This window comes from Myxozyma melibiosi, assembly GCF_037950935.1.
Source record: "Myxozyma melibiosi strain Phaff 52-87 chromosome Unknown BZA70scaffold_1, whole genome shotgun sequence".
Classification (NCBI taxonomy): Eukaryota; Fungi; Ascomycota; class Lipomycetes; order Lipomycetales; family Lipomycetaceae; genus Myxozyma; species Myxozyma melibiosi.
In genome coordinates, this window is record NW_027042915.1 from 1,209,033 (window position 1) to 1,230,797 (window position 21,765).

At 54.2% G+C, this 21,765-nt stretch overlaps 8 protein-coding genes across 8 annotated transcripts; 4 read left to right on the top strand and 4 right to left on the bottom strand.

The window, feature by feature from the left end:
* The first annotated feature begins 10 nt into the window (after positions 1-10).
* Positions 11-3,164, top strand: BZA70DRAFT_16040 (uncharacterized protein). Its single transcript, XM_064909778.1, has 2 exons — positions 11-791; positions 853-3,164. The coding sequence occupies exons 1-2, from the start codon at positions 341-343 to the stop codon at positions 3,024-3,026; spliced, it is 2,625 nt and encodes an 874-aa protein (XP_064770529.1). The 5' UTR covers positions 11-340; the 3' UTR covers positions 3,027-3,164.
* BZA70DRAFT_15981 (high affinity nicotinic acid plasma membrane permease-like protein) lies at positions 3,164-5,288 on the bottom strand. Its single transcript, XM_064909774.1, has 3 exons — positions 4,890-5,288; positions 4,541-4,826; positions 3,164-4,481 (listed from the first exon to the last, which is right to left on the bottom strand). Exons 1-3 carry the CDS (start codon positions 5,056-5,058, stop codon positions 3,302-3,304), a joined length of 1,635 nt encoding a protein of 544 aa, XP_064770530.1. The 5' UTR covers positions 5,059-5,288; the 3' UTR covers positions 3,164-3,301.
* Positions 5,289-5,773: 485 nt separating this feature from the next.
* Positions 5,774-7,446, bottom strand: BZA70DRAFT_286855 (Swi5-domain-containing protein; the record flags this gene model as incomplete). Its single annotated transcript, XM_064913902.1, has 4 exons — positions 5,774-5,842; positions 5,929-6,043; positions 6,122-6,210; positions 6,319-7,446. 4 exons carry the CDS (start codon positions 7,444-7,446, stop codon positions 5,774-5,776), a joined length of 1,401 nt encoding a protein of 466 aa, XP_064770531.1.
* A 172-nt stretch (positions 7,447-7,618) lies between these two features.
* Positions 7,619-9,911, top strand: BZA70DRAFT_16471 (uncharacterized protein). Its single transcript, XM_064909815.1, has 2 exons — positions 7,619-9,428; positions 9,491-9,911. The coding sequence occupies exons 1-2, from the start codon at positions 7,707-7,709 to the stop codon at positions 9,857-9,859; spliced, it is 2,091 nt and encodes a 696-aa protein (XP_064770532.1). The 5' UTR covers positions 7,619-7,706; the 3' UTR covers positions 9,860-9,911.
* Positions 9,912-10,654: 743 nt separating this feature from the next.
* BZA70DRAFT_234034 (uncharacterized protein) lies at positions 10,655-12,504 on the top strand (the record flags this gene model as incomplete). The annotated part of the gene is made up of 3 exons (XM_064910283.1): positions 10,655-11,375; positions 11,427-11,981; positions 12,038-12,504. The coding sequence occupies 3 exons, from the start codon at positions 10,655-10,657 to the stop codon at positions 12,502-12,504; spliced, it is 1,743 nt and encodes a 580-aa protein (XP_064770533.1).
* Positions 12,505-13,271: 767 nt separating this feature from the next.
* On the bottom strand, positions 13,272-14,394 carry BZA70DRAFT_16478 (Skp1 family, dimerization domain-containing protein). The gene is made up of 5 exons (XM_064909816.1): positions 14,235-14,394; positions 14,027-14,074; positions 13,915-13,952; positions 13,685-13,855; positions 13,272-13,598 (listed from the first exon to the last, which is right to left on the bottom strand). The coding sequence occupies exons 1-5, from the start codon at positions 14,275-14,277 to the stop codon at positions 13,446-13,448; spliced, it is 453 nt and encodes a 150-aa protein (XP_064770534.1). The 5' UTR covers positions 14,278-14,394; the 3' UTR covers positions 13,272-13,445.
* A 742-nt stretch (positions 14,395-15,136) lies between these two features.
* On the top strand, positions 15,137-17,964 carry BZA70DRAFT_16633 (uncharacterized protein). The gene is made up of 3 exons (XM_064909832.1): positions 15,137-15,524; positions 15,607-17,297; positions 17,364-17,964. The coding sequence occupies exons 1-3, from the start codon at positions 15,401-15,403 to the stop codon at positions 17,880-17,882; spliced, it is 2,334 nt and encodes a 777-aa protein (XP_064770535.1). The 5' UTR covers positions 15,137-15,400; the 3' UTR covers positions 17,883-17,964.
* A 745-nt stretch (positions 17,965-18,709) lies between these two features.
* Positions 18,710-21,036, bottom strand: BZA70DRAFT_16599 (glycosyltransferase family 22 protein). The gene is made up of 6 exons (XM_064909828.1): positions 20,830-21,036; positions 20,635-20,760; positions 20,492-20,560; positions 20,257-20,438; positions 20,073-20,200; positions 18,710-20,021 (listed from the first exon to the last, which is right to left on the bottom strand). The coding sequence occupies exons 1-6, from the start codon at positions 20,939-20,941 to the stop codon at positions 18,989-18,991; spliced, it is 1,650 nt and encodes a 549-aa protein (XP_064770536.1). The 5' UTR covers positions 20,942-21,036; the 3' UTR covers positions 18,710-18,988.
* Between the last annotated feature and the right edge of the window lie 729 nt (positions 21,037-21,765).

Sequence of the window (21,765 nt, forward strand, 5' to 3'; positions counted from 1 at the left end):
TCTGTGGCCAAACGGCTCTTTGTCTCTTTCTCCCTCTTCACCACCTCCACACCTTCTCTCCTTCCTCAGCCAATTCGCCCTGCACCTTCTACTCACTTCCAGGAGCTAATTCGCCTTTCAATTCTCAATCGCAGGCGAGCTCGCGCTCTGCTCCTACCAGCAATCATCTTCTCTGTCCTTTACTTTTTGCTTTCCACCTTTTCAAGCCTCTTCTGCGCGCGCTGAGAGCTGAGCGCCATCTCTTTCTCCACCACGCAATTCAGTCCTCCACTCGCTCCTCTGCACCAACTACCACGGACACTCCCTCTGCATACTTCTTTTTTCTACTTGCTGCATTTAGATGACGTCCGGCGACTCGACGACCAGCGACGCAGAGCTGCCGGCCATCAAACGAGAACACAAACCTCTCTCGTCCTCGGCCTCGGCGACCGCCCGCACGCAACGCTCGCAAACAGCTTCCTCGCGATCCTCCGCGCTGTCTTCGCCCGAGCCCACCGCAAAAGCCATGATACTCGACAATGCAGACAAATACGCGTCCTCTGGATCCGATGAGTCTCGCGACAACTCAGACTCGGGGCGTTCGACTCCTCTAATCGCTTCTGCGAAAGCAGGCAAGAAGGGCAGCGGCCTGGGTTCTGCTAAGCCACCCTCTTTGTTCAATGAGCTTCCTTCGAAAACTGAAGAGGCGAAAAAGACCTTTGAGGAGTTAATGGAATGCACTTATGGAAATAAGTATCTCGGCGATGCTGGACAGGAGGAGATCATGACATGCGACTGTAGAGAGTCGTGGGGTATGTCCTTCTGCGGTCAAAATCTTTTCACTGTATTGCTCTAACGCGTAAACATATCTAGACGGAGGCAAAAACACTGCCTGTGATGAATTCTCAGACTGCATAAATCGAATGACCTCGATGGAGTGCGTCAACGGCGAATGCAACTGCGGCGACGACTGCCAGAACCAGCGCTTCCAACGCAAAGAGTACGCGCCGATCGACATCATCCGCACCGACATGAAAGGCTACGGCATGCGCGCGTGCGCAAACATCAAGCAGGGCACGTTCATCTACGAGTACATTGGCGAGGTGATTGACGAAGGACGGTTCCGGAAGCGAATGATTGAGTATGATGAGCAAGGGATCAAGCATTTCTACTTTATGATGTTGCAGAAAGGTGAGTTTGTGGACGCGACGCAAAAGGGCTGCCTGGCGCGCTTCTGCAATCACTCGTGTAATCCAAACTGCTTCGTCGACAAATGGGTCGTCAAAAACAAACTCAAGATGGGCATCTTCGCCAAGCGCGACATCATCAAGGGCGAGGAAATCACATTCGACTACAACGTCGACCGGTACGGCGCCCAGGCGCAGCCATGCTACTGCGGCGAACCAAACTGCATCGGCTTTATCGGCGGCAAGACGCAGACCGAGTCAGCATCGAAACTGCCTCAGGCGCTGGCGGACGCGCTCGGGCTGAGCGACGACGAAGACGACTGGGCGACCGTGGCTCCGAAGCGGAAACGGAAGCAGAAAGTCGGCGAAGACGACGAGGAGTACGTGTCTACTCTGCCCACGCGTGCTGTGAAGGAAGAAAGTGTTTCGAAGATTATGAGTTCGTTGCTGCAATGTAAGGAGAAATGGCTGGTCAGCAAGCTGCTCAAACGCATCCACATGAGTGAAGACCAAGGCGTGCAGCGGCGCGTGATGCAGATGCACGGGTACCAGATCCTGGGCACGTTGCTGCGGGACTGGAAGACCGAAGACGACATCATCATTATTGTACTTGAGATTCTATCGCGCTGGCCACGCATGACGCGCAACAAAATCTCGAGCTCGAAGATTGAGAATACGGTACAGGAGCTGGCCAAGATGAGCGAGCACGAGCGGATCAAGACGCTCGCGAGCGAACTGTGCTCGGCTTGGGAGAGTCTGGAAATGGCGTACCGCATCCCTCGGCGCGAGCGACCCGCGAAATCCGACAAGAAACCTGAAGAAGCAGCAGCAGCGACGGAGTCGGCACAGACACCGGATCGGCCAGCGTCTGCTGCGGCGCCAGAAAGAACTCCAAAGAGCGAGCGGTTTGCAAAGTCCGATTCGCAGTCGCGCACGGAATCACCTGCGTTCGGCAACCGCAACCAAAAGCAGTTTCGCCAGCAACAACAACATAAAAACAACAACAACAACAACAACAACAACAACAACAACAACAACAACAACAACAACAACAACAACAACAACAACAACAACAATTTCAGACAGCAGCAGCAGCAGCAAGCACAGCAGAAACAAGGGCCTCCCAAGTCGCCAAAACTTCATCCGGATTGGGCTGCAGCGGAGGATCCGAATACCAAGCAGATCTATTACTACAACAAGATTGACAATCGGACGCAATGGGAATTTCCAGCCGCTGAAGTGGCAGCCGCTGAGACTGGATCTCGAAAACAGCAACAGCAAGTACCACAGCAACCACAGCAGCAGCAGCAGCCGGAAAAGTTTGATTTACAAAAGATCATTGATGAGGCGCAGCAGACGATGGCGGAAAAAATGCGCCGAGAAGAGGAGATGAAGAAAGCGAGCGAGGCGAAAGCGAAGGTAAAGGACGAAACGAACGGTCATCGGCGACATAAAGAGCATCACAAGGATCATCACCACAAACACCACAAACATCATAGTCACAATCACACTTCGACCTCATCGTCATCGAGCAAGCCTGAGAAGTCGGAGGCGAGCCCTGCTGCGAAAGACGGCGAGAAACAAAAAGACGCGACGATGCTCAAGATCCGCAACACGTTTGCCAAACACGTGCCCAACATGGTCAAACGGTACGAGAAAGAATTCGGCCGGGACGGCGTGAAGAAGTACTCGAAGGAGATTGTGCAGATTTTGATTGAGAAAGAGATGCGCGTGGGGAAGCATACTGAGAAAAACGCGAGCGAGCTGACGGGTGAGAAAAAGAAGAAGATTGATGAGTTTGTGACGCAGTATATGGACAAGGTGGTTGCGAAAAAACGGTATTCGGGGACGAGAAGTTAATGGTTAGAAAAGGAGAGACGTGTGTATGGATAGTTTGACGATGCTGTAAATTATGGATATCTACGTTCATGTCTTTTATATGATGTCTTGATCTTTTTTCATGCTGCTTGCACTAGTTCATAGACTTCTCTAGAGCTAATTGTTTTCTATGTACTTTTCCCATGTAATCATTATAATCATCCTATTGTTATTAAATATATCCCACCGTATCCAATTATACCCTTCCACTCCAGCAAATTTCTCTAACTATTCATACACTTTTTTCCCTCTATTACTCAAAACTTCCGGATCTCCTCCTCATCCTCGGTCGTCAAGTCGGCAACCGCATTGTCACCCGCAGATGCCTCTGCCGCCGCTGCCGCAGCGAGTTCCGCATCCGCCCGCTCTCTGGCAGCATGCTGCTGCGCCCACTGCGCTTCCCGACTCATGGGGTCGCCGAGCAACTTCCTGACGGAAGTGCACATACCCGCTGCGACGATGCTGAAGCCGACCATGGCGAACATGACCATGTTTGAGTTTCTGTAGCCGTTGGCCTTGTCGGACGGCCATCCGGAGTAGAGCGCGTAGGTGGTTGTGATGGAGCCCAGGTTTCCGAGGCCGGAGACGACGGCGGTAGCGACGGCGGTGCCGACTTCGCCGTGGCGGGGTTGGAAGATCTCGGCGGTCCAGGTCATGCAGATGGGCACGGTGGGGCCGAGTCCGAGACCGGTGATGAGAAGACCGACGTAGCGGGGCCAGTCGTGGGGCGCGTAGGTGGTGACGATGAGGCCGGTCATGATGACGAGGCAGGGGCAGGCAAAGAAGATTGCGCGGTGGTTGTGGAATTTGTCAGAGATGGAGGTGACGAGTAAGATGCCGACGAGGTCGCAGATCCAGATCGGAGCCGAGAGAAGCGAGAGGTCGACGGAAGACCAGTTCGGGTTGATGGATTTGATGATGACGGTCGCGAAACTCTGCAGACCGATTCCGGTGCCGACGACGCCAAAGTACATGAGCACGAGCGGGTACAGTCTGACGTCGAGCATGACCTTGACGAAGTCGCGCATCGTCCATTTCTGGGCAATGTAGGTCCGCTTCATGTCTCGGAAATGAAGCTTGGCGTCTTCGGGGCTGAGAGGAGGCCGCTGGGAGGGCAGAAGACGGCCCCAGCCGGTGCGCGACCGCGGGCGAAGCGACGGACGGTCGGGAAGCCACCAGAGAAGAGATACACCGAGGACGAAGGTGATGAGGCCGTAGATGAGGAACATCCAGGCGAAGCCGGGAAGGCCGCGGTCCATGTTCATGTACTGGAAGCCGGCGGAGACTAGGCCGACGACGGCGGCGGAAAGTTGGGCGGCGGTGAAGTAGAAGCCGATGCGCTGGGCGCAGCGGTGGGGTGGGTACCACATGGTGAGGTAGTACGCCATACCGGGCCAGAGGCCAGCAGTCATGATACCGAGGATCAGACGCAAAAGACTGGTGATTGTCAGAAGAGAGATCAGAAGGGAAGATGAAGATAGAAGGAAGGATCATACATAAAACTCCAAGCGGCCTTCATGGCGGCCATACAAGCGCCCACGATGCCGATGCAGGTGACATTGCGCGCGATCCAAGCATGGGGAGCGACGAAGGTCATGATGAGATTGAACGGAAGATCAAAGACGACGTAGCCGACATAGTACAGCGCAAGACCGAGGGAGGTGTCGTGGGTGGTGAGATGGAGGTAGTCAACGATGGTGTCGCCCTCGGACGCGTTCATGGTCAGGGCCAGACTGACGTTTGACCGGATCGACGAGGTGAGGAAGTAGAGACACCAGAGACCTGCGGGAAAGTGTCAGTAAGATCAACCTCAAGTAGTCATCAAAGCAGAGACCACGAACTGACCGGGAATAATTCGCAGGTCGAGCTTGCGGTAGATTTTGTTCATGACCTGCGGATCAGGAGGTTGGATATCCTCGAGCTCCTCGTCTTCGTGCATCGCAAACGCAATGTTCTCGGGCTCATCGCGGATATGAGTCGGATGCAGGTTCTTCTCCGGTCCTTCGCTGTCCATGATGAAGTTCAATTACAATCAAATCACCTGCAAGAAGTTATTCAGCACAAACAGAGCAGGCGACGACGACGTTCTTTATAAAATTTATTCCTCGGCGGGCGGCATTTTTCAATTTATTCCAGTTTTTGTTGTGTGATTAAGGTTTTATTTGTGCGACAATGAATTAACTTTAATCCGGATCACAGATTTTTTGCTCGTCGCTTCTTCAGAGCCGAGCAGTTGTTCCGGGGGTGTTCGTGTTATAGTAGTAGTAATTGTTATAGAGAATAGAAGATGGTAATAGCAATAGTAATAGCAACAATAGCAATGTAGAAGAACTACAACTACACTCACTACGGCACCTGGTCGAGACCGCGGCAGACAATGAGTCACACCTCGGCACTCTCATCGGACCTTTTCCTCTCAGACTTGTTGAGACCTGCGCTGTTGGTGGGGAACGTGGGGTTCCGCGGGTAGAAGACCTGGCTCCAAACGTAAACAATCCATCCTCCCGCCTCCTCCCCAACGCCCACTCCCACTCCCACTCCCACTCCCTCATCCACATGCTCTCTGATCATCGCTTTTCAACGCAACTGTATTTCGCTACCTCACAGCCACAGACTCAGACTACCTGACCCTTCTCTTTCCCCACAGCAATCACCTCTCCAAGCAACCGGCAACCAGCAATCGGCAATCAGCAATCAGCAATCAATAGCAACTATTTGACCCTTCCACCCTAATCCTTCACATCAAGGCCAAACTCCTGCATCACCTCCGCCACTCGAACTCCCCTCGTGTCCGCAATCTAAACCATAATCTCTTCGTTAGCATCCTGCATCATGCACCCATCATCCCTCTCTCATCCCTCCACGCACATCCCCCAAAGATCACAACATTCAACAGCGCTCTTGCCATTCCCAACAGTCCAACTCCGATATCTCGAATCGTGTTGTATCCTTTCAGCAACTCGATGTGTCGTTTAATCGTCTGTGCCGCATCCGGATTCCTATAAAATAAAATAGCGCCATTCGCAACGCAGTAAGCACACTACAACTTCTCACTCAGTCAGTAAACACAAACAGACTTTAGCTTTGCGCTCTCCTCCGCGCACTGCGTCTCCAGCTGCTTCCGCAGCTCCGTCTTCCTGATTATCCGCTGTCGTATCGCGTCCTCCTACTCCGTCCCATCAAAAAGCTTAATTAGTCAACTCAATCTCCTCCCCCGCTCTCCACCCCGCCCCCTCCCCCTCCCCCTCCCAAATCAAACCGCTCACGTACCTACCTTTGCCTCGATAATCGCATTGAGGCCCACAGGAGTCTCGGTCGTAATCACCTCATCCTCCTTCTCTGTCAATTTCACCTTCTTCGTCTCTGAAATCTCCGCGCCGTCCTCCTCAGCCTTTCGCGCCGCCTTTGCTCCCATCACCGGCAGAGAATTGAACGGATCAAACACCAAAGAGCTCTTCGCTGCCTTGCTGGATGCTGCCACATCAGCATCGATATCGCTCTGGATTGTCGTCTCGCCGTCAAACACCATGTCCTCCAATGAGATATCCTGCTTCACCACACTCGGAGGTCTCGACCGAGGAGTCACATCGCACTCTTCTTCGGACTCGTCTGAGTTCATCGGAGGTTGTTGGCTCGCAAACGAGGCATTCGCAGACTGATAGTCTGCGTCTGTAGGAATAGTGTCTGCGATCTCTTGAGCTTCGGCTGGTGCACCAGACACATCAGCAGCCTGAGCTTCATCTGACTCTTGCTTGATAGGCTCTTTGGTAGACTCTTCCACAACTTCAGCCTCGGCCTTGCTCTCCTCTGCAACGCTCTCCTCTGCACCGATCTCCCCTGCAACCTTCTCTTCAGTAAAGACCTCGGAGCTTTCAGGAACAATCTCAGCATCGGGAGTTTTTGCCTTTAGACTCTCCTCAGCAACTGCAGCTGCAGTCGCTTCCGTCGTCGCGTCATCAGACGCGTCGCCGGTCGTAGATTTATCAACAACAACCGCTTCATCTACTTTTTCTTCTGCGGTCTCTATCTCTTCGACAATCTCTTCAACAGACTCTTTAACAGTCTCCTCAACAACCGCGTCTGTCTCAATTGCATCCTCAGCAGCAGCATCTGCGACAGTCGCGTCCGCAACAGCCGCGACCTCTTCAACCGTACCACTCTCCTCGGCTTCTTCAGCATCACCGCCATCGACCACCACAGAGTCTGTCGCCGCAGCAGACTTTTCTTTCTCAGTAAACGTAAGCTCGACAAGCTCAGCCGCCTCGCCTTCTGAGATCTTGGCCAGCAGCTGCGAATCAGATTGCTGGTCGCCGTCAGTGCTCGCGCGTGCTAGACAGGTCGCGTCCTGCGATGCAGCAGCTGCACCTTCGTTTTGTACTTCAGCGGAGGGCGTTACTTCCATTATAGTCAGAAAACAGTCAGTAGTGATAAATATAAAGAACAGTAAGAAAAGAGGCAGAAAGCGAATAGATGTAGAGTAGCATGAAAGAGATCAAGATCAGATCAGAGATCAGCAGAAGGAGGAGCCGCGAATTACCCGGCCCGCGTCCGTCTCACTGCCACGCGCACCGCCATTTTCGAGTCCTCGAAGCGTACAATCGATTGTCAGAAACGACTGAACTCCGCAATTGATCTGCCATTAATTCTCATACTTCTCATTTAATGGCGCTGCAGTCGTTTGACCCGGCGACGTCGGCACAGCTGCTGCGGCAGGCGACGTTCCCCCGATCCGGCGAGCCCAACGACGCGAACCTGGTGTCCTACGCCGAGAAGGCGGTTCAGTCCTGGTTGAAGCGGGGCCAGAACGACAGCGTGACCGCGCGGGCGCTGGCGGATTTTCTGTACAGAGCGGCGGCGAAGACGTATCAGTGCCAGCCTATCCTGCGGTGCTTGATGACAGTCTTGATTGCGCTGGGTAACTACACCGACGCCGAGAGGGCGCTGAATACGTATCTCGAGTTTGCAGACAAGGGACGGTTGATGGCCGTCAAGGGATCGTCTTTTGTCGACGTCGACGATGCGCTCATGACTTTGCGGACTGCGACCGAAGGTGTTGTCATGCTTTGCCGACATGTGCGCGACGCTGACAAGGCTCGTGCTCGGGCTGATGGTCTCAAGGATTGGATAGATGTGGCCGTCTCGCAGACCGGAGCAGCAGCCACTACCACAGACGAATCAACAAAGGAAAAAATCGAAGACCCCGAGATCTCAAAAGTCGTCGCGACGGCATGGACCGCGCACGGCTCTGCCTACGCGCTGGCAGCGCGGTACGCACTCGACGCCAAAACCCGGACAGAGCGAGCAGAGACTGCGAACGGGTCGTTTGAGAGCGCGCGCGCACACTTCTCTGGCAGCCCCGACACGCATTACGAGCACGCTTTACTACGGGGCGAGTTCTTCCAAGACCTAGCCGGCGCGATCGAGCTCTCGCGCATCGCACTCGCGCTGGATTCAACGCACCTCGGCGCGGCGCATGTGCTTGCGCTGGCGCTGTCGGCGCGCAACGAGACGCTTGTCGAGGCCAGAGAGGTTTGTCGGACTGCGGTGCGCGATACGGCGGGCGAGGACTCGCTGCGGAGGCGCATGACGCTGCCGGATAAGCGACTTGTGCTGCAGGTGCGCATGACTGAGATTGCGCTCACGGAGGCGGTGGAGGGCGTGCAGGCTGCGCTTGAGCAGGTGTCTGACGGACTGTTTGCGGTTTACAATGATTTATTCACGTGGGATGAGGATACGGTTGAGTCGCAGATCCACGAGGCCTCGACGTCTACGATTTCGGTGCCGCGGACGCCGGAGAAGAAGCGCAATGCGATTGTGCCCGCGGCGGCACCGCCGACTATCCAGGTAACACCGCGGAGTAGCGCGTACTTAGACGACGAGTCTACAGAGAGTGATTCCGAGGCCGACTCGGAGGAGGATAACGAGGTCACAGAGCCGGTGAGCAACGACAAGCTCGAGCGACTGCCGCAGGAGAAGCTGTCGACGGGGACATCGATTCCGGCGGAGATCCTGGCCGAGGTGCGCAAGTCGTCTCCGAGACCGAAGAGTATGATGTCGAAGCGGAGTCTGATAATACCTCGCTCGATCAGAAGGCGGTTGTCGGACGTGTCGATCTCGTCGCGGCGGTCGGCAAAGTCGGTGGCCCGGGTGCCGGTGACTGCGGCGGCGATTATCGAGAAGAACAGAGGAGGCGCGAACCGAGTGCTGCGCAACAGTCTGAGTGTTGACGACGCCGAGTTGAAGACGATTAGTATGCAGTGTCTGCGGGATATCTGGCTTTTGGTCGCGGGGTTGTTTCGGCGAGGAGGACGGTGGGCGGAGAGCGCGACTGCGATCACGGAGGCCACGCAGCTGGGCGGTGCGAAGGAGGACACGTTTGCGGAGGTGAGTTTATGATTGTCTTTGATTTTCGTTGATGTGCGGCTTACTGACGAAGCGTGGTTTAGCGTGGATTTCTTATGCAAGCGCAGCAGCTGTCTCGCGAGGCCTTGGAGGCGTTCGAGGCGGCGCTGACGGTGTCGATAGACTACGTTCCGGCGATCATCGGGCTCGCCAACGTGCTGATCTCGCTGCCGGAGGAGGAGCAGCCGATGGCGCGGGACCGGGCGTTTGTGCTGCTGGAGACGGCGTCGCGGCTTACCGGGTGGGACTCGCCGGAGGTGTGGATGCTGCTGGGGCAGGTGTATGAGGCAGTAGGGGATGTGGACCGGGTGCGGGGGCCGTACTGGCGGGCGATTGAGTTGGAAGAGACGCGGCCGGTGAGGCGGTGGCGGAACGCGTGGATGTGGGAGACCGCGCAGACGGACTACGAGTAGGATAGAGAGAGCATGATGGGTGAGATGATAGAGGAGGAGCGTATGTGTACTGATAATACGACAAGTGGTTAAACATGTAAAAGTAAACAAACCAGAACAAAAGTAAGACAAAAAACGCACAGGAAAGTTCGATCTTGTTTTGTTTCATTGGTTTTGTTATTTTAAGTCGCCTTTTGGAGCATTTACGCGGGTACTTTGAAAGGCGCGAATATCCGAAGTTGCTCGGGTTCGGGCACCAGAATCAACTGTGAGCCCCATCTCAGCGATCAGCAGTCAAGAGCCCTGATGGTTGAGGATTAGTGTATAGCAGCGATATAAGAGATGTGACAGATATAAGAGACATATCAGACATATCAGACATATCAGAGATATAGAGATATAGAGATATAGAATACAGCAGCTTGTATTCACATGTCTACTCAACACGCATCCACTCCTCATGTCATCCTCCCTCATATTCTCACCAGCCCCTTCTCGCTCGCTTGCCCGCCCTCCAAACGCGCATTCCCGGCTATTTTAGATTGATTCCTGCGCATGTGCATCCCGCGATTCCATTCGTACGGCTGAGGCTCGAGCTTAACGCGGCTGGGCGTGGCCGTTCCAAGACCCCTCCGACGTCAACAGAGGAAAAAAGGGAAAAAAAAACAAAACTGTGGAATGGTCCCGAGGTCGTCTGGCTCGCGTTTTTTCTGTTATTTATACCCTCCTATACCCCTTCTGCTGTTTCTGCTTCTGCTTCTGTCTTTGCTCCTGCTTCTGCTGCTATTGCTGCTCATCATCTGGACCTCCTCTGCTATGCTGCTGTCTGCGAAAGCCATCTCTCTCCTCGCGCTCGCGTCCCTCGTCGCGTCGCGCCCCTCCCCCCACCTCGCGCGTCTCGACCTCGTCGCCCGCGACGTCGTCCTAAGCCCCGACAACTCCTGCGGCGGCACAAACAACTACACCTGCCCCGACAACGCCTGCTGCTCCGCCAGCGGCTGGTGCGGCACCACCCTCGACTACTGCGTCGACGGCTGCCAGGCAGACTTTGGCACCTGCGCCGACCCCGGCGACTACGCCGGCACCGTCTCGCCTGACAACAGCTGCGGCGGCACAAGCGGCTTCATCTGCCCGACCGGCTCCTGCTGCTCGGCGAACGGCTGGTGTGGAAACACCACCGACTACTGCGGCACTGGCTGCCAGTCCGACTTTGGCTCCTGCAGCGCGGCCGCGAGCGGAACCGCCTCGGCGGGCGCGCCTGCGGCCTCGGGCGGAACCTCGCCGGATGGAACCTGTGGTCCGAGTAATAACGGCTACACCTGTCCTACTGGTGAGTGCTGCTCCGGTGCTGGATACTGTGGATCGACTTCCGGTTACTGCGCGTCGCCGGGCTGTCTGTCTGGATACGGCGACTGCGATGCTGATACTATTCCGGCCGGCACCAACACTTCTTCCGTCGTTCGTACGCTCTTTGGCGATGTTCCTTTTGGATCTATCATTGAAGACTGCCATGACGCAGGAAACATTGCCCTTACTTGTATGTCCTCCTCTTTCTTTTATTCTGTAGTTCAGGTCTAACTAGCTCTAGTCGACGATGGCCCTTACACCTACACCAGCGACCTTCTCGACCTCCTCGCAAACTACTCCGCCAAAGCCACGTTCTTCATCACCGGCAACAACAACGGCAAGGGCGAGATCGATCTCTACTGGGCCGACGTGATCAAGAAGACCTACGCGGCCGGCCACCAGATCGCGTCGCACTCGTGGTCGCACGCGAACTTTGACGAGCTCGCGCCGTATCAGATGCGCAACGAGCTCTACAAGAACGAGATCGCGCTCGTGTCTATCATCGGAAAGTTCCCGACTTACTTCCGGCCGCCGTATTCCGCGTGCGGTGACGCCTGTCTGGCGGTGATGGAGGAGCTCGGATATCATGCTGTTTTGTTTGATCTCGACACCCAGGATTATCTGCATACCACGGCCGATACCATCCAGCTCAGCAAGGACGCGGTGTATGATCAAATGAACGGCCTCGATGTTTCGGAAACTGATATGCTCTCCATCGCGCATGATATTCACTGGCAAACGGTGTACAATTTGACTGGCTACATGCTCGAGTACATGCAGGGACTTGGATATAACTGTAATTTTCTGATATTTGCACTTTTTGGTGTCGAACGTTGCTAACTTCTTCTTTAGTCGTCACGGTCGGCGAGTGCTTGCAGGATCCTGAGAAGTACTGGTACCGCTCTGCTGAGGACGGAACTGTCTCTGTTTCGTCTGAGGCTCCTTCTTCCTCGTCTGAGGCTCCGTCTTCTGCGTCTTCCGCGTCTGCATCGGTGTCCTCGTCTTTCATGTCCTCAGAGTCCTCCTCGTCTTTCCTGTCCTCTGCGTCATCCTCGTTAGATTCTTCAGAGTCGCCCTCGTCGTACTCAACCCTCCCTCCGACCTCCTCATCCATCCCCGCCGCTCCCTCTTCGACCCCATCGACCCTCTCAACCTCGACGATCTCCTCCTCCCCCGCGTCTTCGTCCGCAGTCTCAACTCCCGCACCCATCACTTCCTCATCAATCTTGAGCTCCTCCGCTTCCTCTTCTTCGATCTCCATCACCACTTCTCCCACGAGTACTACTACATCCTCGTCCGGTCATAATCATACTGTATGAGCCCCCTTCTTCTTTCTCCTATCATTGCTTTTTTTCTTTCTTTCTTCGTTCTTGTTGGAGTTTCCTTTCTTGCTATAGAAGACATTTTACTTACTCCGGCTCTGGGTTCTAGACTACGACTAAGCCGTGGTGGTTATGGTGGTGGAAGTGGTAAACGCGCTATTTCTCCCGCCCTGACTAGTCCATCATATTCAGTCACTGGCGCGACAGCTATCTTTTTAGCTAAAATGTTTGTCTGCTGTGGTGTGTAGTTGTATTTATCATTGTGCTTTTATAAAATGTGAATTTTGCGTGATGTATAAATAGTCTTGGCGACGTTGTGTTTCTAATTTTGATTTTAATACCAGTCATTCTCCAATGATATACTCTAGCATAAGCTCTGAAGAACGTGCGAATAAAATTGCTGATTTTGTTTACATTACATTAGCAATCGGGATAATAACCAACTCAAGAAATGCAACTTGCTCGCGTCTATCTGCCGTGCTGTTGTGGGCCAAGTCAATCGCGGAACACTCTAAATTATTGTCATTAAGTAGAGACGGGCTAGTGATTGTGACAGTGATTGGAATTTTGCAGGGTGTGGTTTTTGATTGATTGATTGATTGAGTGCTGGGGCTTGGAATTAAGGGGTGGAAGGTGAAGAAGCTGATGGAGATCAGAGGAGCGAGGTTAAGTAGGATTTCAAGAGAAGCGTATCGAGCGGATAAATACAGAATAGATATAATATAAGAGAAAGACCAGCGATTGCAATGATAACTACCAGCGATAACATAAAGGAAAGCACCCAAACGGATGATGTGCGCGAAACAAGCTGCTGAGGCTATGATTGCCTACCAGCACCCACCCCGTCCACACCAAACGCAAACCAAAACACAAAGATGAAGAGACGAAACAGCAAGGAGAAGAGGAAAGCGAGGATCATCTTTTTGAAATCATTGAAACTACCTGTCCTCGGCCCACTCGTTCTCTCTGCGGATCTGGGCCTCTTCCTCGGGCGTGAAGTCCATCTGGATGTTGAACTGGCGACGGATTTCCTCGGGCGATTTTCCCTTGATCATGTTTGCGACGGTCTTGCAGCCGACTTCTAGTAGCGCCTTGATGTCGAGGTAGTTTGCGGCCTGCAGTTATCGCCGGAGTGTCAGTAGAGCGTTATAGAGAGCAAGAGAGTGGTAATACGTACGAGAATGATTTCAAACAGCATCTCCTGGTCGACCTGCATAAACTTCTGGTCCCACTCGTCGATATCGGTCGATTTCTTGCGGGAGTCATTGTCGTCGTCGCTCACGGGGACGGGGTCGGATTTGTGGTGCTCGCACCACTCAAGCACCTTCTTGAGCACGTTCGCGGTGACCTGTGCGAGAGGTCAGTGACTGTTCTAGTATAAGAATAAGATAGAAATGGAGAGCGTACGTTGGGGATGGGGATCTCGGTGGAGGCATCGCCGACGTCTGTGGGGAGCGGGGTGGTTAGTATGGGAGGTGGACAGGAGGTTGATGGAACGAGCAGGAATCTGGCAACGTACCCTCGATCATGTTCTTGATCAGGATTGATCGATCAGCAACATCCTTTTCTGAAATATTAGTCAAGTTAGTAGAAGCACTAGAAAGACCATTGTCTCAAGAGAATCAAGAGAAAGAAGATAGGCAGGAGTCAAGCTCTGGAATATCGCATGCCGCCGCATTTGAAGGCCAGGGGAGAGCACGAGCCGGAGCAGGAGTGGGCCGACATACCAACTGTGAAAGTCTCGCCGTCCGAGGAGGTGAGTTTGACCATGCTGTGCTATGTAGTGGAAGAGGGGATGAAGACTTGAATTGGGGATTGTAGCTGGTTCGCGGGGGTCGGAGGCAGACCGTGATGGAAGCGTGCGAGATGAGAGCGGGCGAGGCGGTGGGGTTACCCTGCGCGACGAGGGGTCTACCAATAGCCAGGTGCGTGCGTGACATCACCAACGCGCAAAAGTGGCTGTGATGGCGAAGACGCGGCTGTGAGGGTCTGAGTCCGAGCCCGAGTCTGTGTGTCTGGCAGTCGACTGCGTGGCCTCCGAAGAAATCTGCGCAGGACCCTCTCTTTCTCCGGCTTTGGCCTCCCGCTGCCTCGCTGCTGCTCGTCGGTGTCTCGAGACTGAGCTGTGCTGGACTGGATATCTACTTCTTCTCTCTGTGGTTCTCTACTGCTTATCCTCCTTATCCGGACGTGATATACAGCATCTGTCGCTGTCTGTTGATTGTATATCGATGGCGATGGCCCTGGCGAAACACTAATGAACTCTATTTTACTTGGTGCCAGATTGCTGCCGGTACCCCCTCCTGCTCTGCCGGTTTCTTCTCAGAGGCTGGAAAGGTTATTAGACTATAGATATATGCAATAAAGCTTTCAGTCTACGTGTCTCTACATTTCACCATCCCTCTTCGCATTGCCAGCTTCTCCGTAGCGGAGCGGTGAAGCTGCACTATGCTCAGGGCGGGTACTAGTTCAAACTCAATCCATCCTGTACCTACGCTCGTACCCTTTTCCTGCCGGCAGGCGGCATGACAGCACCCATTCTCCCTCACCACCTCTGCTCCTGGTGAAGCAGGCAGGAGACCGTGCTCGTCGATCTGTTCAGTCTATCTAGGCCACATATCAACCAGCGCAGGTGTTTCTGAGCCCCCGCGAAAGAGAGCCGTCGAACGGGATCTGAACCGGCCGAGATCCACTTCATATCTAGTACGCTGGTCCGGTACTCTTTCCCTAAAACCTTCCAATCCTCGTCTCGCGTAGACCGCCAGACTCGAGTTCTTCTTCTCTTCTCGTCCACTTCACCTCTCTCTGCCCCTCCTCATCCTCCTCTTCTTCCTTCTCTTCCTCTTTCTTCTTTTGAGCCTGCGTCTGTCAAGAGCTCCCTGCAGCACACAGCATGGCCGGCTCACTTCGCAAGCGGCAGTCCTCGCAGCCCGACGCAGCGACCGACTCCGCTACCACTCCTGACCCCGAGCGCCCTCCTTCGTCGTCGACCCGCAAGAGCGTCGCAGACAAGAATCGTGAGTCTTCTTCTCCTCTTTCTATCATCTGCGCTGCTTTGCATTTGCTGCCGAGCAAACTGACACTCTTCTTCACACCCAGGCGAGAACTTCATGCACTCGGAGCAGTTTGGCGCAATCGAACGGCGACAGGCAATGCTCTCGTCCCTGCACTCAAAGTTCACAAACCGACTCCTCGACCTCTTCACCGCCCGCGTCGACCGCCAATACGGCGCCCTGACTGCACCCTCAAGCACCCACAACGACGCCGTCTCCTCGCTCGACTTCTTCCTCGCTCCGTACCGCGAGCACCTTGCCCGCAAAGTGCTCAGAGCAGAGCAACGGCGTGCGCTCGAGCGACGACGGATCCAGCGTGTAACGGTCGGAGCCAGAGAGGTTATTCACCGCCAGTTTCTGCGGCAGCGCAGCGAGCTTCAGCAGCGCATGATCGCCGAGACGGCGGCCAAGATCGAGAGGCTTCAGCATGAGGCTTTGGTGTATCATGAAGAGGAAGATGCCGTGGTTGGCGAGATGACGATGAAGCGGAAAGCGGCGGCTGTTGATACTATCGCAGACGGTCTGCCGCCCCGCAAGAGAATCAGATCTTTGACTGAAGGAGTGGAGATCTCGAGCCTGACTTCAGAAGAAATCGAAAGCGATCTCGAGCTATTCAGAAAACCGCCGCCGTCCGCTTCCTCTGCACCGGTCCCGAGATCAACACTGACCCCTATATCAGACGAATCCTCCTCCGACTCCGACGAAGCCTCCGTCGTCAGCGCAAAGCTGGAGACGGACGAGCATTCGATGTTTATGAATGCGGCGGCGTCGAAATTGCTGGACGCGAGTAGGCATCTTGAGCCGCTGAAGGATGCGATGTTTGGCCTGTATTCTGCGGCGATCGAAGTTGACGGCGGCGCAGAGCAGCAGGTCGCAGCAGAGATGAACACAGAGCAGCCGCTGTCTGCTGCTGCTGCTGTGGGCGCGGGCAAGTTCCAGGATGACAAGTCGTCGCTACATGTGTATCCGTCGCCGGACTCGCAGACCGACTCGCAGAATCAACGAGTGCAGAAGGCACTGCAGCGACAAACTAGTCCACCGCGACTGGCGACTCAGCAGCTATTTACGCCGGCGTCGGTCCCACAACTTGAACCAGCGCCGCTGCCGCCTCCTGTTCAGCAGACGTACTATGCTCCTCCTCCTGTACAGCAAGACGTGCGGCAGCAGTACATCCCAGATGCCTACCCGGCTCAACCGGGATCCAGCCCTTTCCCACCTCAACACCAAGCCCCTTATGACGGCGTCCAGAGAATGATGCCGTTGCCTCACGAGCCGCCAGTCGTGGGACATAACCCCGTTCCACAGCAGCACATGCCGCCGCAAGATCGCCAACCCCCGATGCTGATGCATGCAGAGCAATATCCTCCTCCTCCTCAGCTTCAACAGCAGCAGCAGCAGCAAGCGCAGGCTTATCAGCCGGCGTCACAGTACATGTACGCTACTCCGCAGCCGAATTCATATGCACGACCGCCTGCGATGTACTATGCGGACGGGCAGTATTACCCGTCGTATCCCGAGCATCAGCGACAATACAGCGGCCCTGCACAACAAGCTCCACCTCCACCACCACCTCAACAGCAGCAATTACCACCACCACCGCAGCAGCAGCAGCAGTATGGCGCAGAGTATTACCCGCCTGCGCCGGTACAGTCGTTCCAGTACCCGCAGCCTCCTCCACCGCCTCCGCCGCCAGGCCAGGCATATTACCAACTGCCCGCTCAAGAGCAGTACCACAATGTGCGTTAATTCCATCTTTTTCATACTGTGTTGAGTGCGTGTACTAACTTTACATGTGTGCAATAGCCTCCTCCGCAGATACAGGCTGGGACTCCGGTGATGCAGCAGCCTTTGCCGTATGCTCCTGCTCCTACTCCTGCTCCTGCTCAGCAGCCTGGTGTTTATTACGCCAACGCTCCTCCTCCGCCACAGCAGCAGCAGCCACCACAGTATCATGCGCCTGCGGATTATTCAAATCAATACCAACCTGCGTATGATCCGCGCCAACAGCAGCAACAGCAGCAACAACAACAACAACAACAACAACCACAGTCTATCTACCAACAACAATATCAACAACCTCTCCCGCAGTACACGCACCAAGTGCCGATTTCAAACATGTACCACGCGCCTCCCCCTCCGCCGCCGCTAAACGACCAGAGACCAGCCCAAAACCCGATGATCTACCCTCCTCCTCCTCCTCCTCCTCCGCAGCAGCAGCAGCAACACAAGGAGACAAGCCCGGGTTATATGTCCAACAGTATGACGAGGACGTTGAAGCGGAGACGGAATCCGTTGCTTAAGGAGCTTGTGGGGAGGACGTAGTTATGCATTATGTATTGTTTGTGTTTTCGTTTGTGTTTGGGTGGTGATATCAGGGACGGATGAAGAGTGTACGAGATTTTAAAATGGAGCAAATAGGCGTTTTTCCTCTTTTGAATAGTTTTCTTTGTCTAAATAGTTTCTCTAAACAGTCACAGATCTGCCCACTAAACAATACTTGATCGTCGACACAATACTCGATCGTCGAATGAGGCAAAGGAAGCAGTGAATGTATCCGAGAAGAGAAACCAAGTGCACGGTAAACCAAAGCAGAGTACGCACCGCCAAAGTACACCGCCCAAATCAGGAACGTTTAGGGTTCGCGCCAATGCACGCGTGCCGTCTGTATTCCAGACCGCAGAGCGATTTGCCTCAGCTGCTCGCGCGCGCGGTGGCTTCGTGTTGGGGAGAGGGTGGGGAGCGTGCAGGGATGGGATAGCAGCGAGGGGTGGTGAAGGGATTTGGTGGGGATTGTCGAGGGCGCTGGGTGGGGTGGTGAAGGGAGGGAGGGGGGAGTGGGTATGCGGTCTGTGATGTGGGCTGCTGGACATCTACAATCTCCTGGTCGCCAACAAGAGCCGATGAAAGTAGACAGAGCAGACAGAGACGAGATTGCGCCGTCGACAAACCACCACTCATCCGCCTTGAGCAGCAGCAGCAGGCGTTCTTAGCTCTCAGCCAAAGCAGAGGTACAGCAAACAGAGCGCGAGGAAGATACAGCAAACTTTAGCCAGCACCCGGCGAATCTAAAACCGACGCACCTGAGCTTAATTGTTTACGCTGGTTCTGCGTAGCTGATATCGATCCAGATCTGCGTCTTCTTTGTATGTTCTATCTTGCATCTGTGTCTGTATCTGTATATGTCTGTGTGCTTATGGCTTGTTCAGACATGATGATGAGCATCTGCTCTGTTCCAAGTGCTACTACTTGCCCATCACCCCTGCGCGGTGTATCGCCCACATGACTGCTATTTCTGTAAATAAATTGGGATACAATTCAGAGACGGATTATGTACAGTGCACTAAACTGCTACCGTCCGCAACAATCTCAGGCAAATCTCATTAAAGAAGCAACTGTATCATGACTTTTACTCATCCACCCATCCTCCTTTATGCCTCCGCGCGCATCACGACCGACCACACCCCCAGCCCCGGCCGATTCTGCATCGCAATCGCGCGCGCCTTATCCCAAAATCCCAACCCCTCCTCACCCTCACTCTCACTCTCGCCCTGCCTCCGCTTGTGGTACCGCGCCTCCTCGTAATCGACCCCGAAATCGTCCATGTTGATGTGCTGCGCGTAGCTGTATTCCAGGTGTAGATAGTACGGTAGCTCCGGGTTTGCCAGGAATTTGTACAGCCCGCTCGCCGAAAGCGGCGCCACGACCAACACGTCCTTGTCCGTGCTCTTGGCGCGCGTCCTCACGAGCTCGGCAACCAGCGCGTCAACAACCTCGCCGTCCGAGCCCATCATATCCCAAATCCTCACTCCACCGCCCGCATCCGCCTTCTTCACCAGCTCGACCGCCGCCGTCGCGTTGTCGACCCCTCCGCGATGCAGATATCCAACCAGGTCCGAGTTCCGGCCTAGCAGCCAATCCGGCGGCGAATACGTCCGCCACCAGACAACGTCGCTCGCCGTCGCCAGCCGTGGGCCGATGTGAGCCGCCTGCGTAGGCACCACGCCGCCTTGGTGGTACACGCCAAACAACATCGCGAGCGCCAAATTAAACGCCCCAAAGACTCCTAGCAGCATCCGCCGTCGGCCGGGGTGCAGCATGAGCGCGTTGGGGAATTTGACGGTCGTCAGATAAAGCGGGATCGTGGGAAGCAGGAACCGCGCTTCCTGGTGCCGGAAGAGCGAGAGCATGGCCGTGCCTGACAGCGCCGACAGGAATGGGATCGAGAGCTGCGGCCGCGTGAAGAGGAGGTACGGACCAAGCAGTTGGGGCAGATTGATGAGGAAATGAGTGTATCGAGGATGCAGGCCGTGTTTCGCGAGGTTGTCGGGGTCGGAATTGTAGAGAAAGTTGTTGAGCGGGGTTATTACCATCCCAGGGGATCCGTAAAACCGAGTGTCGATGTAAATTGCAATTAGAGATGTCAACACCGCAGACACACTAATCAGTGCAATTGACACGGGACTATAGTTGTCAGCTTTTGCATGAATCGCGATTTATAAAAGAGAGACATACTACTTGAGAAGTTTAGGAACCAGATATAGACATGGCAGGATCAGAAACGCGGGGAACGTTATCCTATTGAACACGCCCAACGAAACCAACACCCCGAGCATCACGCAAGACCAAAAATGTGAAGAGTGCTGGTAACAGAATTAGCATCATCAAACAACTGAACAGCAAAAAAAAAGTAGCATACCCCGAAATTGCGACTGGATATCCGCTTGATCAGCACCAGAGCCCAAGCCAGCACGACGGTCTCGACAGAGTTGGAAAATGTATGGGTCTGGAAGGTCCATGTGATGTACGAGCTCGCTGCGCAGAGAAGGTAATGTGCTCGCACTTTTTGTGTGCTGCCTAGCTCTTGTAGTGCCCAGTCCTCTGTATAGGTCAGTATGACGAAATCAGGCAGAAGAGTGAAGAAGCTGACGTACCCAGAGAGAAGGAGACGATGAAGAAGAAGATGCGCAGACAGTAGTAGACAAGATAAGGACTAACGTCGCCTAGATTGAATGCAGATATCGTTAGAATCGCTACTAGAACAGCTACTCGAGCAACTTCTAGAAGATCGACATACTCCCTTGAAACCACCTCAGGATAGTCATTGGAATGCCGTACGCGAGCCAGAGCGGCACTATACTCCTGATCGGCTGGTCGCTGGTGAACTCCCATGTTTTTGTAGTATTCCAGCCAAAGATCTCGCCTGGGAGTTAGATGGTAGAGTTAGCGAGAATGCTGCTGACGAAAAAGAGAATCAGAGGTGGACGCGTACCTGCGATTACCTCGGGACCCTGGAAGTGCTCGTCAGGGTGGATGTAGGAAGGCGAGAGTGTGAAGTAGAGCCGGAGAAGGACAAAGATGAGGTATGTCAGTCTCCAGGACATTGTGGGAAGAGTGTTGTGGAAGAAGGGTTGGAGAGAGGAGACAATCAGATTGTTTGTTTGTGGTGTGTATGCAGGTATGCAGCAAGCGACGCGCCTGGGTGCCGATGCTCGAGAGACGAGTATGCAGAAGAAAAGAAGCAGGCCGGTGCAGGGTGTTTACCGGGACTGGTGGACGATGGCGAAGGACATTTCAGCGGTCTGCAGGCTCACGAGACCAGAACGAGCGGAGGAAGAGGTGGTCGGGTCGAGGTACAGCGGCTGGCTCGGGGAGCAAGCGAGGAGTGTACGCGGGTCCGGTCGCAGGGCAAGGGCTCGCTACTACAGATCCACGCGTTCTACGGCCTTGTTCGAGTGTTTCTGTTCTTGGTTGTTTGTTCTTAGTTGTTATTAAGACTATATAGAGACTATACTGATATATTGCCATTGTCTTTTGTACATAAAAGACTGCTCTCAGGTGAGCGCTACCGAGCTGTCGTCTCTGCGCTGCGTCTGAGCGCTTTTCATTCAACTCGAAATGCCGATTCTTCCGCTGAGTCGGCGAATTCTGAGTCTGCGGTTTAGTCTTGAGTGCGGGATTGCGTATGGACGTGTCTGCATTGAATACGACAGCTGCTAAGAGATATGTCAATTCTTGTTACTACTGCCAACCTCTTGTCTGCTTGTGTCGACTATAAACTACCAGCATGAAACCCCGAGCTCAATCTCTAATATTACCTAATCTCTTACGCACCATCATTACATAATCTCTCACTAATAACATGGCCCGTGCTTAAGCCTCAGATTTAGCGCTGAGTCTTCCGTCTGTCGGACCGGCATCGGACCGG